This window comes from Theropithecus gelada, chromosome X (assembly GCF_003255815.1).
Source record: "Theropithecus gelada isolate Dixy chromosome X, Tgel_1.0, whole genome shotgun sequence".
Lineage (NCBI taxonomy): Eukaryota > Metazoa > Chordata > Mammalia > Primates > Cercopithecidae > Theropithecus > Theropithecus gelada.
Genome location: NC_037689.1, coordinates 133,703,488 through 133,724,805, shown reverse-complemented (window position 1 = coordinate 133,724,805; position 21,318 = coordinate 133,703,488). Strand labels below are relative to the sequence as shown.

Sequence of the window (21,318 nt, the reverse complement as noted above, 5' to 3'; positions counted from 1 at the left end):
CAGTATACTTTCTTAGGAATGGATGTCATACAAATAATAACACTTATAGAATCAGAAACTCTGGGAATGGGGCCCAGAAATCTATGTTAACTCCCATGTTCTTCTCATTTGTTCCTATCTGGATTTTACCAATTTTTACCTCTATTAGAAATTCCAAAACGTCTTTAAAGGGCATCCCTTGATACTTTCTGCTTTTTGGCATCCTCTGAAGCTTCCCTTATATTGCAGGCCTGTATTTGGAATGAGGAGGCACAGCCCATGTTTGCTGTACTTTATTTGAAGTCAAGAAAAAAAATGAGGACATTTTCTTGCCCTTTAATAATTTTAAGTCTAGACCTTTTCAACACTGGGGTGGCCATCCAAAATATTTTCATTTCTTCCTCCTTCAGTACCCAGGGGGCTTCTAGTACTCTCTTTCATTCATTCAATAAATATTCTTTACAGGATACATAGCATGATAAATGTGGCACATCTTCCTTTACACATGCATTTTGAAATCAGTCCCATGTACTCAGCATTTATTGACTCTTCTGAGCCTTTCTAGAAGGAAGCCTGTTTAAAAGGAGTCATATCTATCTCTGTTGCAAGATATACATTAAACACCCATTTTTTTATCTGTATAACTTTAAGGGGTACAAGTGCAGTTTTGTTTTATGGATATGTTGTGTAGTGGTGAAGTGTGTGGGCTTTTATTGTAACCATCAACTAAACACCCATTTTCAATGCTTTCTTCTTCAATAGTTTGTGTCGATTTCATTAGAGGCTTAAGAGACAGCTGTACCAACACTCAGGTTAGGAGATGTAGTTGTGGGAGACCTTACCAATTAGAAAGTGTAACTTTCAAAAGGCTCAGTAGCCAGAGTGTGAGGACTGGATCAAGGAAGAAGTGGAAGACAAGGGTGAGGAATTAATAGTGTCTGAGGGCTTGTCAACTGGAAATTGGGAGGAGCCAGGTGCAGTGACTCACACCTGTAATCCCAGCAACTTGGGAGGGCAAGGCAGGTGGATCATTTGAGGTTAGGAGTTTGAGACCAGCCTGGGCAACATGGTGAAACCCCATCTCTACGAAAAACACACACACACACACACACAAAATTAGCTGGTTGTGGTGGCACGCCTGTAGTCCCAGCTACTCAGGAGGCTGAGGCAGGACAATCGCTTGAACTCAGGAGGTGCAGGTTGCAGTGAGCCACGATTGCACCACTGCACTCCAGTCTGGGTGACAGAGCGAGACTCCATCTCAGAAAAATAAAGGAAAAAGAAATTGGGAGGCCCAGTGGAAGGAGGATGAGCTCTGGCGTCAGATATATGTGGGCTTGAATCTTGACTCTGCAACTTCCTAGCTGCACTAACGGGGCAGGTTAGTTAACCTCCCTGGGCCTGCTTCCTCATCTGTAAAATGAGGATGGGTATAGAAGCGAGCTCATAAAGTTTTGGTGAAGATTACATGAAATAATCCACGTCTACCCTTTCGCACTGGGCCTCCCATTGAGTAGGCAATCGGCAAATGATGGCTCTTACTATCAACCAGGAAGTTTCCTCGGCTTATCTACTACTCCAAGCAGATTGCCCCCACCGCCACACCTTTCCTCTCTGAGGTTTGTCTACATTCCTACTTTGGAGGGAAATGGCAGTGGGAGCCTCTCTTTCCTCTCCTCAGAAGTTGACTGCCCCCTCCCTGGTGAGCTCAGGCAATGAAAATCAACCCCTCCACCCCAGGGAAGACCTAAAAGGAGATGGTACAGAGCAGCCTGCAGAAATTAGACAGCGGGGTCACCCTGGTCCTCTGTGCCACAGGAAGGAGGGGTACTGAAGTGTCAGTTGTGGGGGGGCAGTGCTTCAGCGGGAATTCCAGAGCTGAGAAGGCTGCCATCAACCAAGTGAGACATGACCAGGCCCTGAGGCAAGTCTGTAACTTAGGAGGGAAGAAAGCGCAGATGTGGGAAAAGGAAGGAAAATGTGAGTCGATTTGGCAAGAGATGAGTCCAGAAGGAAATATCACTCTTTCCGGGCATCACAGTCAAGCTACAACAGATGCAGGACAAGAGTAAGCGATGAGAGGAGAAAGAACACAAAACCAGAGCCTTGTCTCAACTGTGTATGTGACAAGGAATCTAACAGGTCGTTCAGGATGGAGAGAAAAAGCCATCGCATGGCTGGTAAGCTTAAAACTCATAGTACAGGGCTGCGGTGGCGGCAGTTTGCATGCAAATTTGCTAGATTGGTAAGCTCACTAAATGTTTATTATATGTAAATTCAATTTTAAAAAAAACTTCATCTTTTAATAGAAACAAATGTGGCAATTTCTAGACCTATTATGACTGGGTTTCTGAATGTTTTTCCCAAGGGTGTAAAGTTTAAGGGGAAAAAATAGCCTAGAAGGAAGAAAAAGCGAGCAGGATTCCAGTTCTCTGCTCGCTGGGGAACACATGCTTTCCAAATACGGGGAGGAGAGGAGAGGAAAGCTGCCGCCTGGGTTCTTTCCCAGTTCTGAGTCTGTTTTGGCTACAGAATACACTCCACTTTCCCCAAGCTGACAGCTTTCAGTTCCAATATTTTTTTCTCAGAAATGTACATTCTCATGGGAGCTCCTTGGTGAGCTTCTGCAGCCCCAAAGAAACATCTAAAGGGACCCTGATATAAGTCATTAGTTTAGAGTCAATGAGATTGGGGGCCCTAGAGGGCAGAATTCCTTCCGTATGTATTTGTCCCCACACTGCTAGTCACAGAGTAGGTGGTTAATAAAAGATAGATTGAATAATTTACCTACTAAATGAATGCTACATCTCACAGTAATATACCAATGATGTTAGAGAGAAAGAAGTTATATCTATAGATTAAAAGGCATATCAAATAATGCAATGTATGGACCTTGTTTGAATTTTTATGCAACGATTTTTTAAATGAGGCAATTTGGAAATTTGAACACTGCCCTGCACCATGTTTTTTCTTTTTTTCTTTTCTTTTCTTCCTTCCTTTCTTCCTTCTTTCTTTCTTTCTCTTTTCTTTTTTTTTTTTTTTTGAGACAGAGTTTTGCTCTTGTTGCCCAGGCTGGAGTGCAGTGGCACAATCTCGGCTTACCACAACCTCCGCCTCCCGGGTTCAAGTGATTCTCCTGCCTCAACCTCCACAGTACCTAGGATTACAGGCACGTGCCACCATGCCCAGCTAATGTTTGTATTTTTTAGTAGAGACAGGGTTTCACCATGTTGGCAAGGCTGGTCTAGGACTCCTCACCTCAGGTGATCTGCTCGCATTTGCCTTCCAAAGTGCTGGGATTACAGGTATGAGCCACCGCACTCAGCCTTTTTTTTTTTTTTTCTTTTAATGTCATCATTTAAAAATAGATTTTACATTAAGATCCAGATTTCCAGTTTATTCTGAAAAATGGGAATATCTGGCCACAAATGGGCCCATCTCCCCACTCAGCGACCGTGGGCTGGAATTAAGGCGTGGTTACTTGCTTTTGGAGGTGGTTCCCACAGTCCCCATCTCAGGCCCAGAATAAGTGCTAATTCTTCCACAAAGACTTATCTGATCACTCTAAACAGGACTGATTTCTCATCCCTTTTAGCCCTTGGAACCTGTTTCAGTTACTCACCTAAATCTACTCATGCTACCTGTATATGGTTATTTCTGGATGTCTTATCTCCCCTCTTCCTCCTACACCCTGGCTAGACTGAGGCCTTTAGAGGCTCTAAACACTGAAAAGACTAGTAGGGTGCCTCCCCATGTGTAATTCCCAATCAAATTTTATTTTTCAAAGTGACAATGTTTACAAATAAGTTGAAGACAAACTTCTAGATTGAAAAAAACTCGGCTGGGCACAGTGGCTCACGTCTGTAATCCCAGCACTCTGGGATGCCAAGGAGGGTGGATCATTTGACCTCAGGAGTTGGAGACTAGACTGGGCAACATGGCAAAACTCCGTCTCTACTAAAAATACAAAAATTAGCCGGGCATGGGGGTGCAGGTCTGTAATCCCTGCTACTCGGGAGGCTGAGGCAGGAGAATCGCTTGAATCTAGGAGGCAGAGGTTGCAGTGAGCCAGGATTGCACCACTGCACTCCGGTCTAGGTGACAGAGTGTGACTCCATCTCAAAAAATAAAGAAAAAATTATCTAACTTCTTATTTTGAAAAACCTCAAATCTTTACCCCTACATTCTTCAACATTTATGTCTTTTTGTGTGTGTGTGAGATGAAGTCTTGTTCTGTCTCCCAGGCTTGGAGTGCAGTAGGCAATCTCAGCTCACTGCAACCTCCGCCTCCTGGGTTCAAGCAATTCTCTTGCCTTAGCCTCCCGAGTTGCTGGAATTACAGGCATGCACCATCACATTCAGGTAATTTTTGGGTTTTTGTCTTGTGTTTTTATTTTTTTGTAGAGATGGGGTTTCGCCATGTTGGGCCAGGCTGGTCTGGAACTCCTGAGCTCAAGTGATGTGCCGGCCTCGGCCTCCCAAAGTGCTGGGATTACAGGCGTGACTATTTATTTCTTAAGAAGAAGTGCATTTTCCTAGGTGACTACAACATCATTCCCATACCCAAGAAATTTCACCTTGATACAATATCATGTACCATACAGTTCATTCAAATTTTCTAATAGTGCCAGTAATGTATGCCTTTTAAAGCTTCTTTTGAAAATTAGGGTTCTAATCAAGGATCATTCATTGTATGTGGTCTCTTTAGCCTCCTGTGATCTGGAACACTTCTCTGATTTTTGTTGTTAGTCTTTCATGACACTAATATTTTGAAGCATTGGGGCCAGTTTTGTAGACTATATCACAGTCTCTACCTCTGTCTGAAGGTTTCTTCATTATTAGATATGGGTTCAACATTTTTGCAAGAAACTACAAAGCTGATGTGTTTTGCTAAATTTTCTGTTTGTGGAGTTCCAGATAAGGTCATGAAAGCTGAACTTGCATTTGTGCATGTGTGTTTTGTGGGCACCCTAATCATATGTGTGTCGTATTAATAAACATGGATGGCTACCATCCTGGATATCATGCAAAGCATTAATCTCTGTATTTACTTAGAAGCAGAGCTTCGGAAGTTATAATGCCAAACTGTTTATTTTCCCCACTAGGTTTTTTTTTTTTTTTTTTTCCTTCAAGACAGAGTCTCCCTCTGTTGCCCAGGCTGGAGTGCAGTGGCAGCTCTCGGCTCACTGCAACCTCCACCTCCTGGGTTCAAGTGATTCTCCTGCCTCAGCCTCCCAAGTAGCTGGGATTACAGGGGCCTGCCACAACGCCCGGCTAATTTTTGCATTTTTAGTAGAGATGGGGTTTCCCCATGTTGGCCAGGCTGATCTTGAACTCCTGACTTCAGGTGATCCACCCACCTTGGCCTCCCGAAGTGCTGAGATTACAGGTGTGAGCCACTGTGCCTGGCCCCCAACTTGTATTAACCCACATCATCACAAACATTTATTGACCACGTTTTAATTTTTGTTAAATCTGTAGGCGCAACATAACATAATGTCTTTTTTTTTTCATCTTTTGTTTTTGTTTTTGTTTTTCTTTTTTTTTTTTTTGAGACAGAGTCTCGCTCTGTCACCCAAGCTGGAGTGCAGTGGCGCTATCACGGCTCACTGCAAACTCCATCTCCCGGGTTCAAACGATTCTCCTGCCTCAAACTCCCGAGTAGCTGGAATTACAGGCGCCCGCCACCATGCCCGGCTAATTTTTGTATTTTTAGTAGAGACGGGGTTTCACCATGTTGGCCAGGCTGGTCTCGAACTCCTGACCTCAAATGATCCACCCGCCTCATTCGCCCAAAATGCTAGGATTACAGGCATGAGCCACCATGCCTGCCCCTATAGTACATATTATATTACATATATTATATATTAATATATGTAACATGTACTATCATTGCTAACATATGTAATATATGCTATTAGCTTCTTCCATTTTATAGCTCCTATGTCATTTGAAGACTCAGTGGGCTCGCCAAAGTGCCCATCTCACAAGTGGTCCTGCCCCATTTTGGGATCTCCTGCACCACACTTAATGGCCCCAACCATAAACTGGGTCCCTACAACTGTGTCACCACGCACACACTCACAACAGTGGTGACTCCACCTCATAAAGGCAAGCGCCCATGAAGTGAGGTCTGCCCCTTAAAGGAGCCTCAGGCCAATTACGGCTTTCCTTGTGAATGGGAAAAACATTCTGCAACCTGGTAGAGTCTCTCCCAAAATCCGGAGAGATTGACGCCAATAAGTCCTCTGCCTCTCTTTAAAGACTCACAAACATCTTAAAGATATTTCACCCAACTTTGAGACCTATGTATCATGATTTATTGCGCAACAGTTTAGGGAAGTCCACTCATGATGGGGCCCCTAGCACCTCAAAGCAACCCTGCCACTCTCAACCTCTCCTTGGGCCTCTTCCCCCAACTTGGGTCTTTCTTTGTGTAGTGTTTCAAGGACTAGTAAACTCACGATACAAGTGCACCCAGGAGGCACGCCGTAAATGCTCTTTAAATGAATGAATGAATGACGAAGAAATGTTACTGCGTTGCTAGGTAAAGGTGAAGAAAGGAATGTTGGGGGCCAAGCTGGGTGCTGATTGGCTAGTCCCCACAATGCAGTAAGGGCAGAGCACGGAACGTAGGAGAGGGTTTCTTTAGACCAGGCAGTCGCTGCCCAGCCGGTCAGGACGTGGGACGCAAGGGGCAATCCTGCCTGGTTCGCAGGTCCGAGGCGGGCGCGGTGGCCCTTTGGGCCCCGCCCCGCCCCGCCTACCGGCAGCCAGGCCAAGGCCCAAGCGGAGGTCGCGCCGACGCCTGCGCAATGTATGCGGAGAGCCACCACCGCCTCCGGTCCCGACTCCGATGATGGCGGACGGCGCCGCCGCTGGCGCTGGCGGCAGCACATCTTTGAGAGAGCTGCGGGCACGGATGGGTGAGCGGGCGGGCGGGCGGCTCCCGAGGGTGGTTCGGGCCCGCGTGGGAGGTGGTGCTCCCGCAGCCCCCGGGCCGTCGGAGCGGCGCAGCGGGGGCCACAAAACTTTTCCCTGCAGTCGCCTCGTGCTATCCGGTCCTCCCCTCACCCCCGCCGGAGTGCCCTGGGACGGGACAGGGAGTAGCCTTGGGCCGGGGGTGGGGGGTTGAAATGGTCTGCCGACGCCGCGAGCCGCCTGAGTCCCGCCGCCAACGGTCGAACTGCCGCTGCCAACGGTCTAAGCCCCGCGGACGCGGCGCGAGGGAACTCACAGGCTCTGCTTCGACGGGTGGGGCGGGGGCGGCTGGAACCCGGACCCCGCGGACCGCCCCGAGCCCCGTCTGCCCTTGGGGGGCGGCGGCCGCCCGCGCAGCCGCCCCAACGAACGCGCAGCTGCCCCAACGAACGTGCAGCTGCCTGGGATGTGCGGGCGCCCGCGGGGACTCCGCGCGCCGGCGCCGGCGCCGCCTCCGTGGCCAGGCAGCCTTTCCAGGCACGGAAAATTTGAGTTATCCGCCAGCCCGGGTCGTGGCGAGTTTAGGCGCTTTTACTGTCGCAGTCCTTGCCTCTCCCAAAGGCTTACCTCCTGCACCCTCCCAGTCAAGGTTCAGGGAAGAAGCTGGGTGAGGGTGGGGATACTTAAAAGTTGATTTAAAAGTTGGGATGCAACTTGGCTCTTTGCATCTCCTGATTTGCCTGCTGTAGCACATGACTTAGACAAGATGTCATCTTCCGTGGGACATCTTGCAGTCCCTAGGCTGAACTGAACGAGAATCAGCACTTCAGAGTGCTTTTTCCTCAACGGGTCCCATCGCCAAAAAGTTTTTCTCTCCTCGAAAACCGTTAATCTTACACAATTTGACAGCGCATTGCTTGGTCCAGGAGACTGCTCCACTACCTGAGAGAGGATTTCTTCCTTGCAGGAGGTTGCCTTTAGCCTGTTAGCCTAGTTCCCTCTGCTATGAGCGCGAATAAAACGATTTTATTACTTTTAATTGAATTTGTTAGGGTTTTTTTTTTTTTTTTGCATTTGCAATTAAAAAGTTAGATTGTTTACGACTGGGAAGCCGTACGTCACTTGAGAAGACTTTGAATCAGCTCTCCAAAGACTGTGTCAGAAGCATATACTACATACACTTTCACCATTCATCAGGGAGAAAAGAATCTTCCTTCCGTGTCTAAACTTATGGTTCACCTAGAAAGAGAGTCTCCAATAAATTGTGTTGCTTATTGGTACCCGTGGCTCTCAGACACTGGTTTATTTCAGTGATTTAGATTAACCAGCATTACTCCAATATGGTGAAGAAGTTGTGAGCCGGATAAACCCCTAAAAACAATTGTGTATCAGATGTTGGAAAGTGTTTTAAAATTATATATGGGACAGATACTTGAATTCACAGCATTTCAAACCAAAAACTTAACAGCTACGTAGAAGTCTTAACCTAGAACCCTGGTTTAAATCCTTGCTGCCCACTTCATGTTAGGAATTGGAAATATCGCACGTTAGACTTTTTTCACAGAGCACCAACTTGACCAGAACTGCCCTTTAGATCTCAGCGTTTTCCTGAAAGGGTCAAGGAGAAGATGTTTTTGCTAAAATGTTGTTTTCATCTTCTGCTGGGAGCCTGTCAGCAAGAGTTAAAACTGTCTTGAATAGATAACATAAATGCACAGCACAGTCAAAATACATTTATTTTATACATTTGTGTATGCATTCAACAGATACATGTATATATATATATGTGTGTGTTACATATAAAGTGTAAATATATATTTGTCAAGTGATGTTTTCTGTGCATAGCACTGTGCTGAGGTTGTAACATACCGAATATTTATTTTAACAAAACACATGTGTTTATATTTTTATGCAGAATTGTTTTAAAATAAAAATTAATTTGAATATTTCAACCAGATGAGCGTAAGAAACTTGCCACTGACATATCACCTTTCCCTTCTTGTTTTTCTAAATTCACCAGTGTTTCTCAGTTTAGAATAACTTATTCAAAGAATAATTTCTACCAATGCAGAAAAAGTTACTGAAATTGACAGTCAGATTATCATACAATTTTAGAGTTGGAGAAACCTTAAGATTATCTTGTCAGGCATCCAGAGTCCCAGCTGTAAAACCCTGGGGGCACTTCTACGACTTGAATGGGCACTCTCCTGAGGAGCTTAATATTTTTCCAAGTAGCCATTCCATTGTAGACAGCTCTAAATTGTAGAAAATTGTCTCCAATTTTGTCTTCAAGACAGCTATCTTTGGTTTGAACTTGGAGGTCTTCTGAAAGTCTCAGCCCTATGACTTTGGCTTTTGCTATTTGAGGCAAAATTCTGTGAATCTGCCTGATTTTTATGGTTCGCTGATGGCAGATTTCTTTTCCTGTTATTTTTTCTTAATATTTCAAAATAAAGTTGCTTTGAAATTTACAGTTAAATCAAGTTCTGGCTTCACCACTTACTACTTGTGTGAATTGGGAAAGTTATGTTTAGCTTCAGTTTCCTCAACTGTTAAAAAAAAAAAAATTGGGGAAAATAATTATGTTCACTTTATAGGATTGTTGTAAGAATTACATGCAGTAGGCCAGGCGTGGTGGCTCACGCCTGTAATCCCAGCACTTTGGGAGGCGAGGCGGACGGATCACGAGGTCAGGAGATCGAGACCATCCTGGCTAACATGGTGAAACCCCGTCTCTACTAAAAAAAAAACACAAAACATTAGCCGGGTGTGGTGGCAGGCGCCTGTAGTCGCAGCTACTCGGGAGGCTGAGGCAGGAGAATGGCATGAACCCAGGAGGCGGAGCTTGCAGTGAGCCGAGATGCACCACTGCACTCTAGCCTGGGTGAAAGAGTGAGACTCTGTCTCAAAAAAAAAAAAAAAAAAATTTACATGAAGTAATACAAATGAGCTTTGTAAATGGTGACATGATATACAATATGTGTTATGGATGTTTTTAGAAAAGTTCCATAAATACAGATTAAGATTCATAATTCAGTTTTAGTAATAAACTACACATTTTCTTATTTAATCTCTGGACAAAATATAGCTTTTACTTTAATTTTGGATTTAGAATTAGTATAAGGACTACAGAAATACCTTGCTGTTACTTTTAACTGAATATTAAGTAAATTCCCTCATTCATTTAAATGCATGTTAAGTAAATTCTTCCATTCAGTGAAGTTGAATAAAATGTTGACTTTAATATATCCAGACATAAAGGTGTTATCCCATTTTCTGGACATTTTAAATAATTTTTAAACCCTGTCCTTTCTGTTAATGTATTTCTTACCAGTAGGAATTTGAATACAAAGGTCTAAAAATCAGATTTGATACTACTACTACATTAACCTTTATATGATTTGGTTCATTATTCTCACCACAGCTACTTCTAAGGTTATTTCTGTTTAATAAGATTTTTAATTAGCCTGGTAAAAATGTACTTTTTTTGAGACAGGGTCTCTCTCTGTCGCCCAGGCTGGAGTGCAGTGGGATGCTAAAGGCTCACTGCAGCCTCAAACTCTTGGGCTCAGCCTCCTGAGTAGCTGAGACTACAGGTGTGCACCACCACACCCAGCTAATTTTTGTATTTTTATAGAGATGGGGATTTGCCATGTTGCCCAGGCTGGTTCCAAACTCCTGACCTCAAGTGATCCACTTGCCTTGGCCTCCCAAAGTGCTGGGATTATGTGCATTAGCCACCACTCTGGGCCAAAAATGTAGATTTTGAGAGAAATTATCAGCTAAATAATGTCAAATACAGACTATCCTTAGGACTTCTAAACAGGAGAACTGAATGTGTAAAAACAATACTACAAGTACTTTATTGTTTTCTCTGTGCTCACATAAAAATGTTGCAAGTGGGTATATAGGAGTGTCTATAGACTAAGAATTTTTGTTAATATACTAGTGCTCAAATTCAGAAAATAATTGTGGTCCATGGAATTGCCAGTAGTTAAATTATTAAGGAAGCTGAGAAGAGTCTCGTCTTCAAATTAGGCTAGGTCATATATTATCTGGGCTGTTCAGCCCCTGGGGTTAAAAAAAAAAAAAATGGTGATCCTTATGGCAGCAATTGTGATGTCACTTTCAAGGTTATGCTGTAAAATAACTCCCTCAGTGGCAATTAACACCTCAGAGTTCATTCATTTTATAAGTCCAAGGACAGCCCCTCTATTCCCTCAGTTACTTTAACTGCCCATCTTCAACCGTTATATTTTTCTTAATACATAGAAACCAGACTTGTATGCAGCATCACAGGGGCTTACCTCCTGTGCATTTCTACAAGGGAAGAAGAGTTAGTTTTCATACTCTTTTTGAAGATGCTCAGTATTGTGGGGCATTTTAGATATAGCCATATGTGGAATTAAAGGGTTCAGGGATTCCCCTATAATAACTCATGTGTGTCATCCTGGAATTTTAGTTTTCTTGCTTTTCCTCATACTGTGCTTTCCTAATCTTACACTTCACCCTTATTGAAGTTTATCACTTTTCTGCCTGTTTACACGTTTGTTTGCACCTTGTACAGTTTATATTTGTTTGCTTGACATCTACCTAGAATGATACCATCTCATTGGAGATTACTTTTTCTAAAAGCCTATTTATTTCTCCACCTTCAATATGCATCAGAATAGAGCTTTTAACAACTGTAGATGCCTGGGCCCCACACCCAGAGACTGGTGGTGGGGAGCGGGCAGGCAGGCATTGCTGATTTTCTAAAAGTGAGTTAGGTGATTCCAGTGTGCAATCAGGGTAGAAAGCCCCTGATTTAGGTAATTTATAAGTGTACTCCTTAACATTGGTTGGGCCTGATCTTTCACTGAGTATTTCACTGTTAACACTTTGCTTCCTGATTCAGATCCATAAATTATTAACCTGTTATCTTCTGAATTTCCAATTTATGGTGAAGCTTAGTTTTTCCAATTCCTTGCCAGCTCAGTTTTTCTAACACTTGGTGTAATGTTTCGTTTGAGACATTTTTGAGATCTATTAATCATTGGCTCCTACTCATCCACAAGCTTATGCTGCCACCGCCACTAACAACTCAATTATCTTTATGTCTGCAAATACCCTGGCCCATCTTAGTAAACACTTTAAATTCTTTGTTAAAGTATGTTGAAGATCATAGGTGTTCAATATATCTTTGTTGTTGACCCAGATGAAATCAGTCATGATTTATAGAAGTGATCCTATCCTTTATCATCAAATACAACTGGCCGTGGTTTGCTGACTAACCTGTGTTAGCTATTCGTATTCTTAACATCTAATTCCTTATCTCTGTATTTTAGTTGCTGCAGCAAACGAGATTGCTAAGGAAAGGAGGAAGCAAGGTGTGGTTAATCGTGTTGCAACCCATTCCTCAAATATAAGATCGACATTTAAACCAGGTATAATTTCTCTGATGCTTTGATAGATGTCAAAGTGTCATATCTTTAAAATTTGATATCCTATTAATATCTAACTATATTCTGTTTTTTTTTTTTTTTTTTTAGTAATCGATGGATCCATGCTTAAAAATGACATAAAACAAAGATTAGCAAGAGAGCGCAGAGAGGAGAAAAGGAGACAGCAAGACGGTATATTTTAGACCTTTTTTCAAAAATCAAAATGAATTTTATGTTGTTGTATATTGCAAAGTGTTTTTAACTTACTCCTCCTAATTTGTTTATATGATAGAGTATAATTTTTATATTATGTATTATTTTGGATTAAATCTTTTTACTAAATCAGGTAAAGAAGACCCATGAAAATTCTTTGATTAAGTTGTTTAATTTTCGGAGGAGTAGTGTATCTTAGCTTTGATTTTCTGAAAACTAAGGTCTGGAAATTTCTTCAATATTTGTAAAAACAATCAGAATGAGATTTCAGTAAAAGTGATTCTTTTTTTTTTTTTTTTTTTTTTTGAGACAGAGTCTCACTTTGTCACCCAGGCTGGAGTGTAGTGGCGCAATCTCGATTCACTGCAACCTCTGCCTCCCAGGTTCATGCCATTCTCCTGCCTCAGCCTCCCAAGTAGCTGGGACTATAGGCAGCTGCCACCACGCCCGGCTAATTTTTTTTATTTTTATTAGAGATGGGGTTTCACCATGTTAGCCAGGATGGTCTCGATCTCCTGACCTCGTGATCCACCTGCCTCGGCCTCCCAAATTGCTGGGATTACAGGCGTGAGCCACCACACCTGGCCAGTAAAAGTGATTCTAAAACTGAAAATAAATTGCCAATAATCCTAATATAGATAAGATGAAAAGCATGTTACCAAGTTGTAAAAAGATTATCCTTTTAGATCCTAATTTATACAGAGTCACACTTCAGAAGCATTTAGTGAGGGAAAATTTGAATATAGAAAAAATTGTGCTCTCCTATAATGTGGTATATGGTTGAGTCCATTAATGTAAAACTGGCATGTTTAATATGATCTGTATAGATGAGGACTTTGAAAGAAGTTTCCTAGTAGAAGGGAACAAAACATATATCCTGTCCATGTGGTTTTTAAAAATTAGTATTTTAATGTACAGCATATTAATATGGTAGGGTTTGACTTTAGCTCAAATCAGCAGAAATATCACATGAAAGAAAATATTTTTTCTTAATTTGGAATTGTAGTTTGGACAGGATAAGAGTCATTTGGCATAGACAATCCAGTTCTCCAGAGTTAAATGAATACTCAGTGAAAATGGTTCTTCAGTGGCTACCTCTGTTCACTTTTATAATAAATCTTTAGTTACTAGCACAGGTTGTGTTAAGAAAGGGAATGAGATATGTTAACTTTTTCCTTCTGTGTGTGTGATGTGGAAAATCTAAATATTTTCTTGGCTCTTACACCTTGAAAATGTATTTGGAATATTTCAGCCAATAAAGAAACACAACTACTTGAAAAAGAAAGAAAGACCAAGCTCCAATATGAAAAACAGATGGAGGAAAGACAGAGAAAGCTGAAGGAACGAAAAGAGAAAGAAGAACAACGGAGAATAGCCGCAGAAGAAAAAAGACACCAGAAGGATGAAGCACAAAAGGTACGTAATTTTACAGCCTATACATGAGAGGATAATCTGTGTTGCCTGAGTCTGGAATATTGTTTTCTCAGGCCTTCTCTGCCTTACTGGCCCTGTAGAAAGGGAACCAATCCCAGCTCTTTCTTCTTCGTTTCCCCTTCCCTTCAGCATTATATAGGCTCTTACTCATGTCCTGATAAGATCCCAGGAGCTTAGATCCACTAGCCTAGGGAATGGGGAGCGTTCCAAATCCAGGAACAAAACCCCGTCCACCTTCAGGACTTGCACATGAGGTACCTGTGGCCTGGGGTTGGTTCTGAGTGGCTATGTTTACTACCAAAAAGCATTCACTGTTGTCTCATTGCCTGCAGAATAAGGGCAGACCCCACTGTCTGACCCTCCCTGACATGCCCTCATCTGACCGATTTCTCACAACTCCTTTAAGAGTGTGACTCCCGAGCCAAATCAGGGCACTCGCTCTCCCTTTCAGCTTCCCTGGCTCCCTGTGGTGCACACTCACACTCTCTCCCTCTCTACCCTCTGTCCCCATGTTCCTCACATTCCCTTTCCTGACAGGGCCCCTCTGGATGTGTGGTTCAGAGTCAGCATTCTTGCTTTTGTTTTGTGGCACTGCCCCTCTCGTTTCCTTTCTGGATTCTCTTTTGGTGTCCTTGGCACTCTGTTGGGATGAGTCCGTGGCTTTGTTATGCCCTCTCCTTTTCACTTCTGTACCTCTTCAGTTTGTCTTTTGTGGTACTGGGCATCTGGCTGCCTGTCTCATTCTGTATGATTCTGACACCTAATTTTACTCTTGTAGGTCATTTCACTACTTGACTTGGAGTATGCTTGACTCCTTCTGAATCTAGCGTGGTCTCTGTGACACCGTTTTCTATCTTCCTGGCATTCTCTCTTTCTCTTTATTCCAGGGATTTTTTTTTCTCTCTGAGACAGAGTCTCACTCTGTCGCCCAGGCTGGAGTGCAGTGACATGATCTTGGCTCACTGCAACCTCTGGCCCCCGGGTTCAAGCAGTTCTCCTGCCTCAGCCTCCCAAGTAGCTGGGATTACAGGCGCCCACCACCACGCCTGGCTAATTTTCATATTTTTAGTAGAGATGGGGTTTCACTATCTTGGCCAGGCTGGTCTTGAACTCCTGACCTCGTGATGCACCCTCCTCGACCTCCCAAAGTGCTGGGATTACAGGCGTGAGTCACCCTGCCCAGCCCATTACAGGGATTCTTAAGTGTCCCTAAATAAACCTTAGTCTATCTTTTGGTCTCTGTCTGACTCTGGCCTTTTTCTGCCTGAGGCAGCTCGCTTTTCTTTTTTCTGTCTTTGTCTTAGCTTCTGTCTGTTTTTCCCCATCTTTATATCCTCTGCCTGCCTTTCTCTCAGTGTGTTGTATTTTTATTTCCCTCTCTTATTTTCTGTCGCTCTAATATTTACGTTTCTTTTTCTCTCCTTTTCTCTTTGGTTCCATTTCTCCCATGAAGCTTCCTCTTGTCTTTCTCTGCGGTGCTCAGTTTCCTCCCTCATCCATACCGTTGCTCTTCTACGTGCTTCCTCTCCAGCCCTGCACCCGATCTGGAGAGCTTCCTGATTCTAGGACACTTCTTATACCACCTCTTCCCCATCCATGGTGTACTGTGTCTCTATCTCTCTCTTTCTGAACCTTTTTCTGTGGTTGTTTATGTTCTGTTTCATGCTGTAGTATTTGGTAGACTCTCATTCAGAATTTCTGTCACTTCCCATCATCCTCTGTGAAACATCTCTTATTTTACTTATCTGTAGTGAAGAGATGAAGGCCAGAGAGAGAGAGAGAGAGAGAGAATGAACTAAGTAAAGATAAACCAAGAAAGAACCAAGAACTAAGTAAAGAACCAAAGAAAGTGAAATATAAACTGTGTGTAGAGTGAGTGGGAGTCCATGGAGGAGAGAGACAAGTCACAGGGACTGAGACCAAAAAATAAAGACTATCTTAGAGAAAGAGGAAGCTGCCAGAGAGAACACAGAGAAGAGAAGAGAATGCAGCAGAATGACACTACAGACAGAAAGGGAGCCACGGACATGGCAGGAGAAGGGGCAAAAGAAAACCCCAGATAGCTAGTGCAGGGGAGTCCCAGACAGAACAGGGGACATGGGACACTGTAAGCAGGCTACATATAGCAAAAGAGAGGAATTCTGGAGAGCAGAAAAAAACCCATACTCAGTGGTGCTGAGGTGTATATGAAATGGGATAGGAACTTCCACGTGAGCCCTAGGTGGCCATAGTGTAAGAAGGGATCTGGAAGAGAGCACAGTAGGTAATGCATTTGGAAACGGTGGAATAGAATCAGAAATAGTTTAATAATACAAAGTTAATCTTTGTTTTTAGTCTATTATAGTTTCAGGGTTTCTAAGTAATTCAGAACAACTGCCTTTCTGTTAGAAAATACAGTTTTCAAATGTTGCCATTATATCAACTTTAAGAATTGCAGTTGCTTTTCTTCTCAGAAGATACGGCTCCTCTCCATTTTCCTAGTACATTTATCTTTGCCCTTGGTAGAAACAGTAGAGGCTTTGTAAGACTGGCGTTTGCTGTGAAACGGTTGTTGTTAGGGAAAAATAGAAGACCTTTGGTCCTAAAAGTTGACTTGCTTACCTGAGTTCATGCTATGGTGCAGTACAAGGATGAGAAATATTTGAGAGAAGAGCTCATTTCTGGAAGTGGAGTTGTTTTGCTACAGCATGGCATTTACTTTGTATAGCTGTTGTCTTAATCAGTTTAAGTTAAAGTTGAGGTCAAGACAAATACATTGATTGTCTTTTTTGAAACTTTATTTTTATTAGTTAACACCAGAATTTAAGCTGTTACAGATGTGAGTATAATAGATGATTCTGGTATAAATTTAACTTTCATGTGTGCTGATTTTTCCCCTGCCTCCTTCCACAAAGAATTTAAGATGACTTAAAAATACGTACCACACCAGATGATAAAATAAATGGTTGGGGGAATCAAGCAGAGGGGAAAATTAAGGTAGGCAAAGAAAACATAAGGTATGATTAGCATACACAAAAGTACACCAATCAGTCTTTGCACAGTTGCTAGAAAGAGGCTACACATTTGGCTCTAAGTTTCCTAATGATATAAACAAAGAGGAAAGCGTGGTCATTTTCTCAATGCAGGGTCCATAAGATAAAAAAAAATGAGTTATTTAGGAGAAGCACTGGTACTGATAGATAGCTGAGACATATCGCCAATTATCTTAAACTTTTACCTGAGACAGAAATTTGGTTATGGTTTATTTTATAAGCTACAGATCAAAATTATACTGACTAATACAATGAATATGTAAAAATATGTTGGCATTTATTTTAAATAGGAAAAATTTACAGCCATTCTTTATCGTACTTTGGAACGGAGGAGACTTGCTGACGATTATCAGCAAAAAAGATGGTCATGGGGAGGCTCTGCAATGGCGAATTCTGAGAGCAAAACTGGTAATTAATACACCTGTTAAATTTTAAGTTTGTTTATGTTCTTATTTAAATATTGGCTATGAGTAGAAGCTTGCATTTACAGCAAGGTTTTAGTGTTTGTATCCTAAACAAAAATACTGTACATAGTAAACTTAAATTTGTATCATATGCCATTGCAAAGGAAACAGGTGAAATGTTATAGTAGATTTTAATTAGCTCAATATACCTAAAATCTTATTTAAACTTATAATCAGCAGAAAAATGATGAATAATGAGTAAGTTTTACGCAGCTTATCGAATGCATATTTTTAAAAATAAGTGTACCTTGTCTACTATTGATTCAGTGTAAATTTTCTTATATGCACATAATTCTACACAATTTCAGAAAACAAAAGTAAAATTTATATAGTTTAGAAGGATTGGCTAGTTGCCGTGACTCAAGCCTGTAGTCCCAACACTTTGAGAGGCCAAGGCAGGCAGATCACTTGAGGTCAAGAGTTTGAGACGAGCCTGGCCAACATGGTGAAGCCCCGTCTCAATTTAAAAAAAAAAAAAAAAAATTGATTGACTGGCAGTGAATATTGTGAGCTTGAGTAATGTAAGTCTGTGCTCCATAGAACTACATCATGAAAACTCATTTTGTTTCAGTTAATGATGCTTTCCTCCTTGAAATATGATTACAATAAGTATTATGTCTTTTCTCAGCCAATAAACGATCTGCATCTACTGAAAAACTTGAACAGGGAGCTTCTGCTTTAATCAGACAAATGCCTTTGTCATCTGCAAGCCTTCAAAATTCCGTTGCCAAAAGTAAGTAGTTATTTCATGTATTCTACTGAATTTCTATTTAATGAAATCAGTTATTTATATTTTTACAGTACCACCTATTTAGATTGTGGAACATTTAGGTTTATTTCAAAAGAGTCCCATGTTACTTTACAGCAGAGGGAGAGAGTTAGTCATACTTTTTTTTTTTTTTTTTTTTTTTAAGACAGAGTCTCGCTCTATTGCCCAGGCTGGAGTGCAGTGGCATGATCTTGGCTCACTGCAACCTCTGCCTCATGGGCTCAAGCGATTCTCGTGCCTCAGCCTCCCAAGTAGCTGGGATTACAGACATGCATCACCATGCCCAGCTACCTTTTGTACTTTTGGTAGAGACGGGGTTCCACCATGTTGGCCAGGCTGGTCTCGAACTCCTGACCTCAAGTGATCCACCCACCTCGGCCTCCCAAAGTGCTGGGATTACAGGCGTGAGCCACCATGCCTGGCCTTGTATTTTCATCAATATACTTGTTTCATGATGTTTGTGTTAATCATATCAGATGGGATTATTGGACCTCAGTAGCTGAAACTGAAACATATTTTGGTCAAAAGACATTGCCATTAAGTGGCATAATTGTTTATTTGAAAATCAGTTCATATTCTACCAACCTATAAGTGAAATTGTGTTTTCTACAGACTGGTTAGACTAGTTATTCAATTTCCATTAAGTATTGTGAATATTACCTCATTTTAGAAAAATAATAGCATATATATAGCAGTGGACAGGTTGATCTGCATTACATATGTCATATTTGTTATTCACAATTATCTTAGAAAATTGACAGACAAATATAATTGCCTTCCTTGTTTTATAATTAAGACTCCAAGAAATTCAGTGATTTCTACTCTAACATCTTTTTCTATGGTTTATATTTTGGTCATTTGATAGATGGATCGTGATATTTAAATTGTACCTTTCATTTATAAGTCAATGTTTTCCCCCAAAAGCAAATAAAGTGATAATGATGTTTAATGATAGACGTATTGCCAAGCTCCACTTTACTACTCTTCCTAATGGCAACAGAGAGTTGTTTCAAATACAGTGAAGTTGTCTACTATGAATAATTCAAATATCTTTTTGTTTCTGGTGTGTACCCTTTTAATTAGTGTTCCTTATTAAAAGAAAAATCTATACCCAAGTGTGTGTCAATAACCATGTCTGGCTTGTAGCACATGGTGCCTCTCACTGATAATTGAAATGGATTAGGCAACCATACCCATCAATCCAAAAAAAGGATCCCTTTTCTTTCCAGAGGAAAAAATGGAGTGTTCTTGAGAGGAAAAAGAGAGAACAAATTCCACATCATTCCTTTAAACTTAGCCATTAAAAAAGATGAGGAAGGATGGCTTTTGTGCCTTGTGAATTGAATAAGGCATAATTATAGTTTGAATTTTAAAATCTTTGTTTTGCATTATTAGGTGTCTCGACAATTTTTGAAAATGCTGATTGCTGTAAAATTCCAGTACAGCAAAAGATTTTGGATACCATTTAAAGTGTAATTAATTGTAGCAGTAGTTAACCTTATGGAAAAGATTTCCATTTTTGCCTAAAACAATATAGTTTTTAATATGTTGAAAAGGATTTAGAGGGGGAAAGGATTTCTGTTCAAACTTACATTGTGTTATTTGTACTTTTAGGACTCTTAAAATTTCAATGATGAGCTTGAGAGGTCTTTTATTTTATTGTCAGTCTGAGTATATCACATTTTCTCTTGTATTGGTCTGAGAAAAGTTCATCCACTTACCACCTCCACCCTCAATGTGCGTTCCCAAAGCATTTTTATGTATAGTCTGGGTTCATTCATAGATTAATATGGGAAGATTTCCTCTGGCACCTTGCTTATAATATGGTAAAATTAATTTATTATTCACCAACTAAATCCTTTAGAAAAATTAGATAACATTAATTGCAATGCCATGTTTATGTACTTTCATTTTAATATATCTTAATTGTTCCACAAGCATTGACTCTGTTTTACTATCTAATTGCTTTCAGGAATTAGCAAAGATTTATCTCATAGACATTTATTACATATTTAATATAATGAGCAAAAGCCTTATTAGTGAGACAGGTCAAGAGAAGGGACAGATAATGACTTCAGGATAATAATTAGTTAAATTGTACTGTGACGGAGCAATTCCAAATAAAACTTTTAAAATGATTTCTTTATTAACTTTTATTACAAGAAGGTATGTGTGGAAGACACTTTGTGAAATAACTTGCTTAAAGGTACAGTATGTTGCACACTCTGAAATAATGAATGCTATAATTAATGATTTCTAAGAAATAAAATCCATATTGGCAATGTCTTACCTTTAAATTGAAATGAAACCTGGTCAATTCAGAGAGATCAACATTTTAAACTCAAATGAAGTTAATAATGTAACCTGTAATATTTTAAATAACTATTTTAAATCCGGGTTGATTCAAGTAGTCTACTTTTTTCTATTCATTGCTGATTCATAATAACTGCTCACACCGTTTTGTCATTTTTTGCAGTATGCTAATGAAAGGTACCGACTTTAATCACATGATCGAACCACCTCTGGTTCATGCTGCTCAATCATGTTATTAATTCAAGGAATTTTCAGATGATGCTGTGTTGTCAACATGTACTTTAGTTTACAAATCCCCGAAAGATAAATTATTATTATTATTATTATTATTATTTTTGAGACGGAGTCTTGCTCTATCGCCCGGGCTGGAGTGCAGTGGCCGGATCTTAGCTCACTGCAAGCTCCGCCTCCCGGATTTAGGCCATTCTCCTGCCTCAGCCTCCGGAGTAGCTGGGACTACAGGCGCCCGCCACCTCGCCCGGCTAGTTTTTTGTATTTTTAGTAGAGACGGGGTTTCACCGGGTTAGCCAGGATGGTCTCGATCTCCTGACCTCGTGATCCGCCCGTCTGGGCCTCCCAAAGTGCTGGGATTACAGGCTTGAGCCACCGCGCCCAGCCGAGAAATTATTTTTTAAACAGACATTTCAGCCGGGCGCGGTGGCTCACGCCTGTAATCCCAGCACTTTGGGAGGCCGAGACGGGCGGATCACGAGGTCAGGAGATCGAGACCATCCTGGCTAACCCGGTGAAACCCCGTCTCTACTAAAAAA

General features: G+C 41.3%; 1 protein-coding gene across 2 annotated transcripts in view; it reads left to right on the top strand.

The window, feature by feature from the left end:
* The first annotated feature begins 6,635 nt into the window (after positions 1 to 6,635).
* Positions 6,636 to 21,318, top strand: part of MAP7D3 (MAP7 domain containing 3) — a 36,028-nt gene continuing 21,345 nt past the window's right edge. For both annotated transcript variants that reach the window (XM_025371883.1, XM_025371882.1), the window contains exons 1-6: positions 6,636 to 6,905; positions 12,228 to 12,326; positions 12,432 to 12,515; positions 13,789 to 13,952; positions 17,293 to 17,410; positions 18,095 to 18,199. In XM_025371883.1, the coding sequence (XP_025227668.1) occupies positions 6,836 to 6,905; positions 12,228 to 12,326; positions 12,432 to 12,515; positions 13,789 to 13,952; positions 17,293 to 17,410; positions 18,095 to 18,199 (640 nt within the window). In that variant the 5' untranslated portion in view covers positions 6,636 to 6,835. The remainder of the gene's footprint in view (positions 6,906 to 12,227; positions 12,327 to 12,431; positions 12,516 to 13,788; positions 13,953 to 17,292; positions 17,411 to 18,094; positions 18,200 to 21,318) is intronic.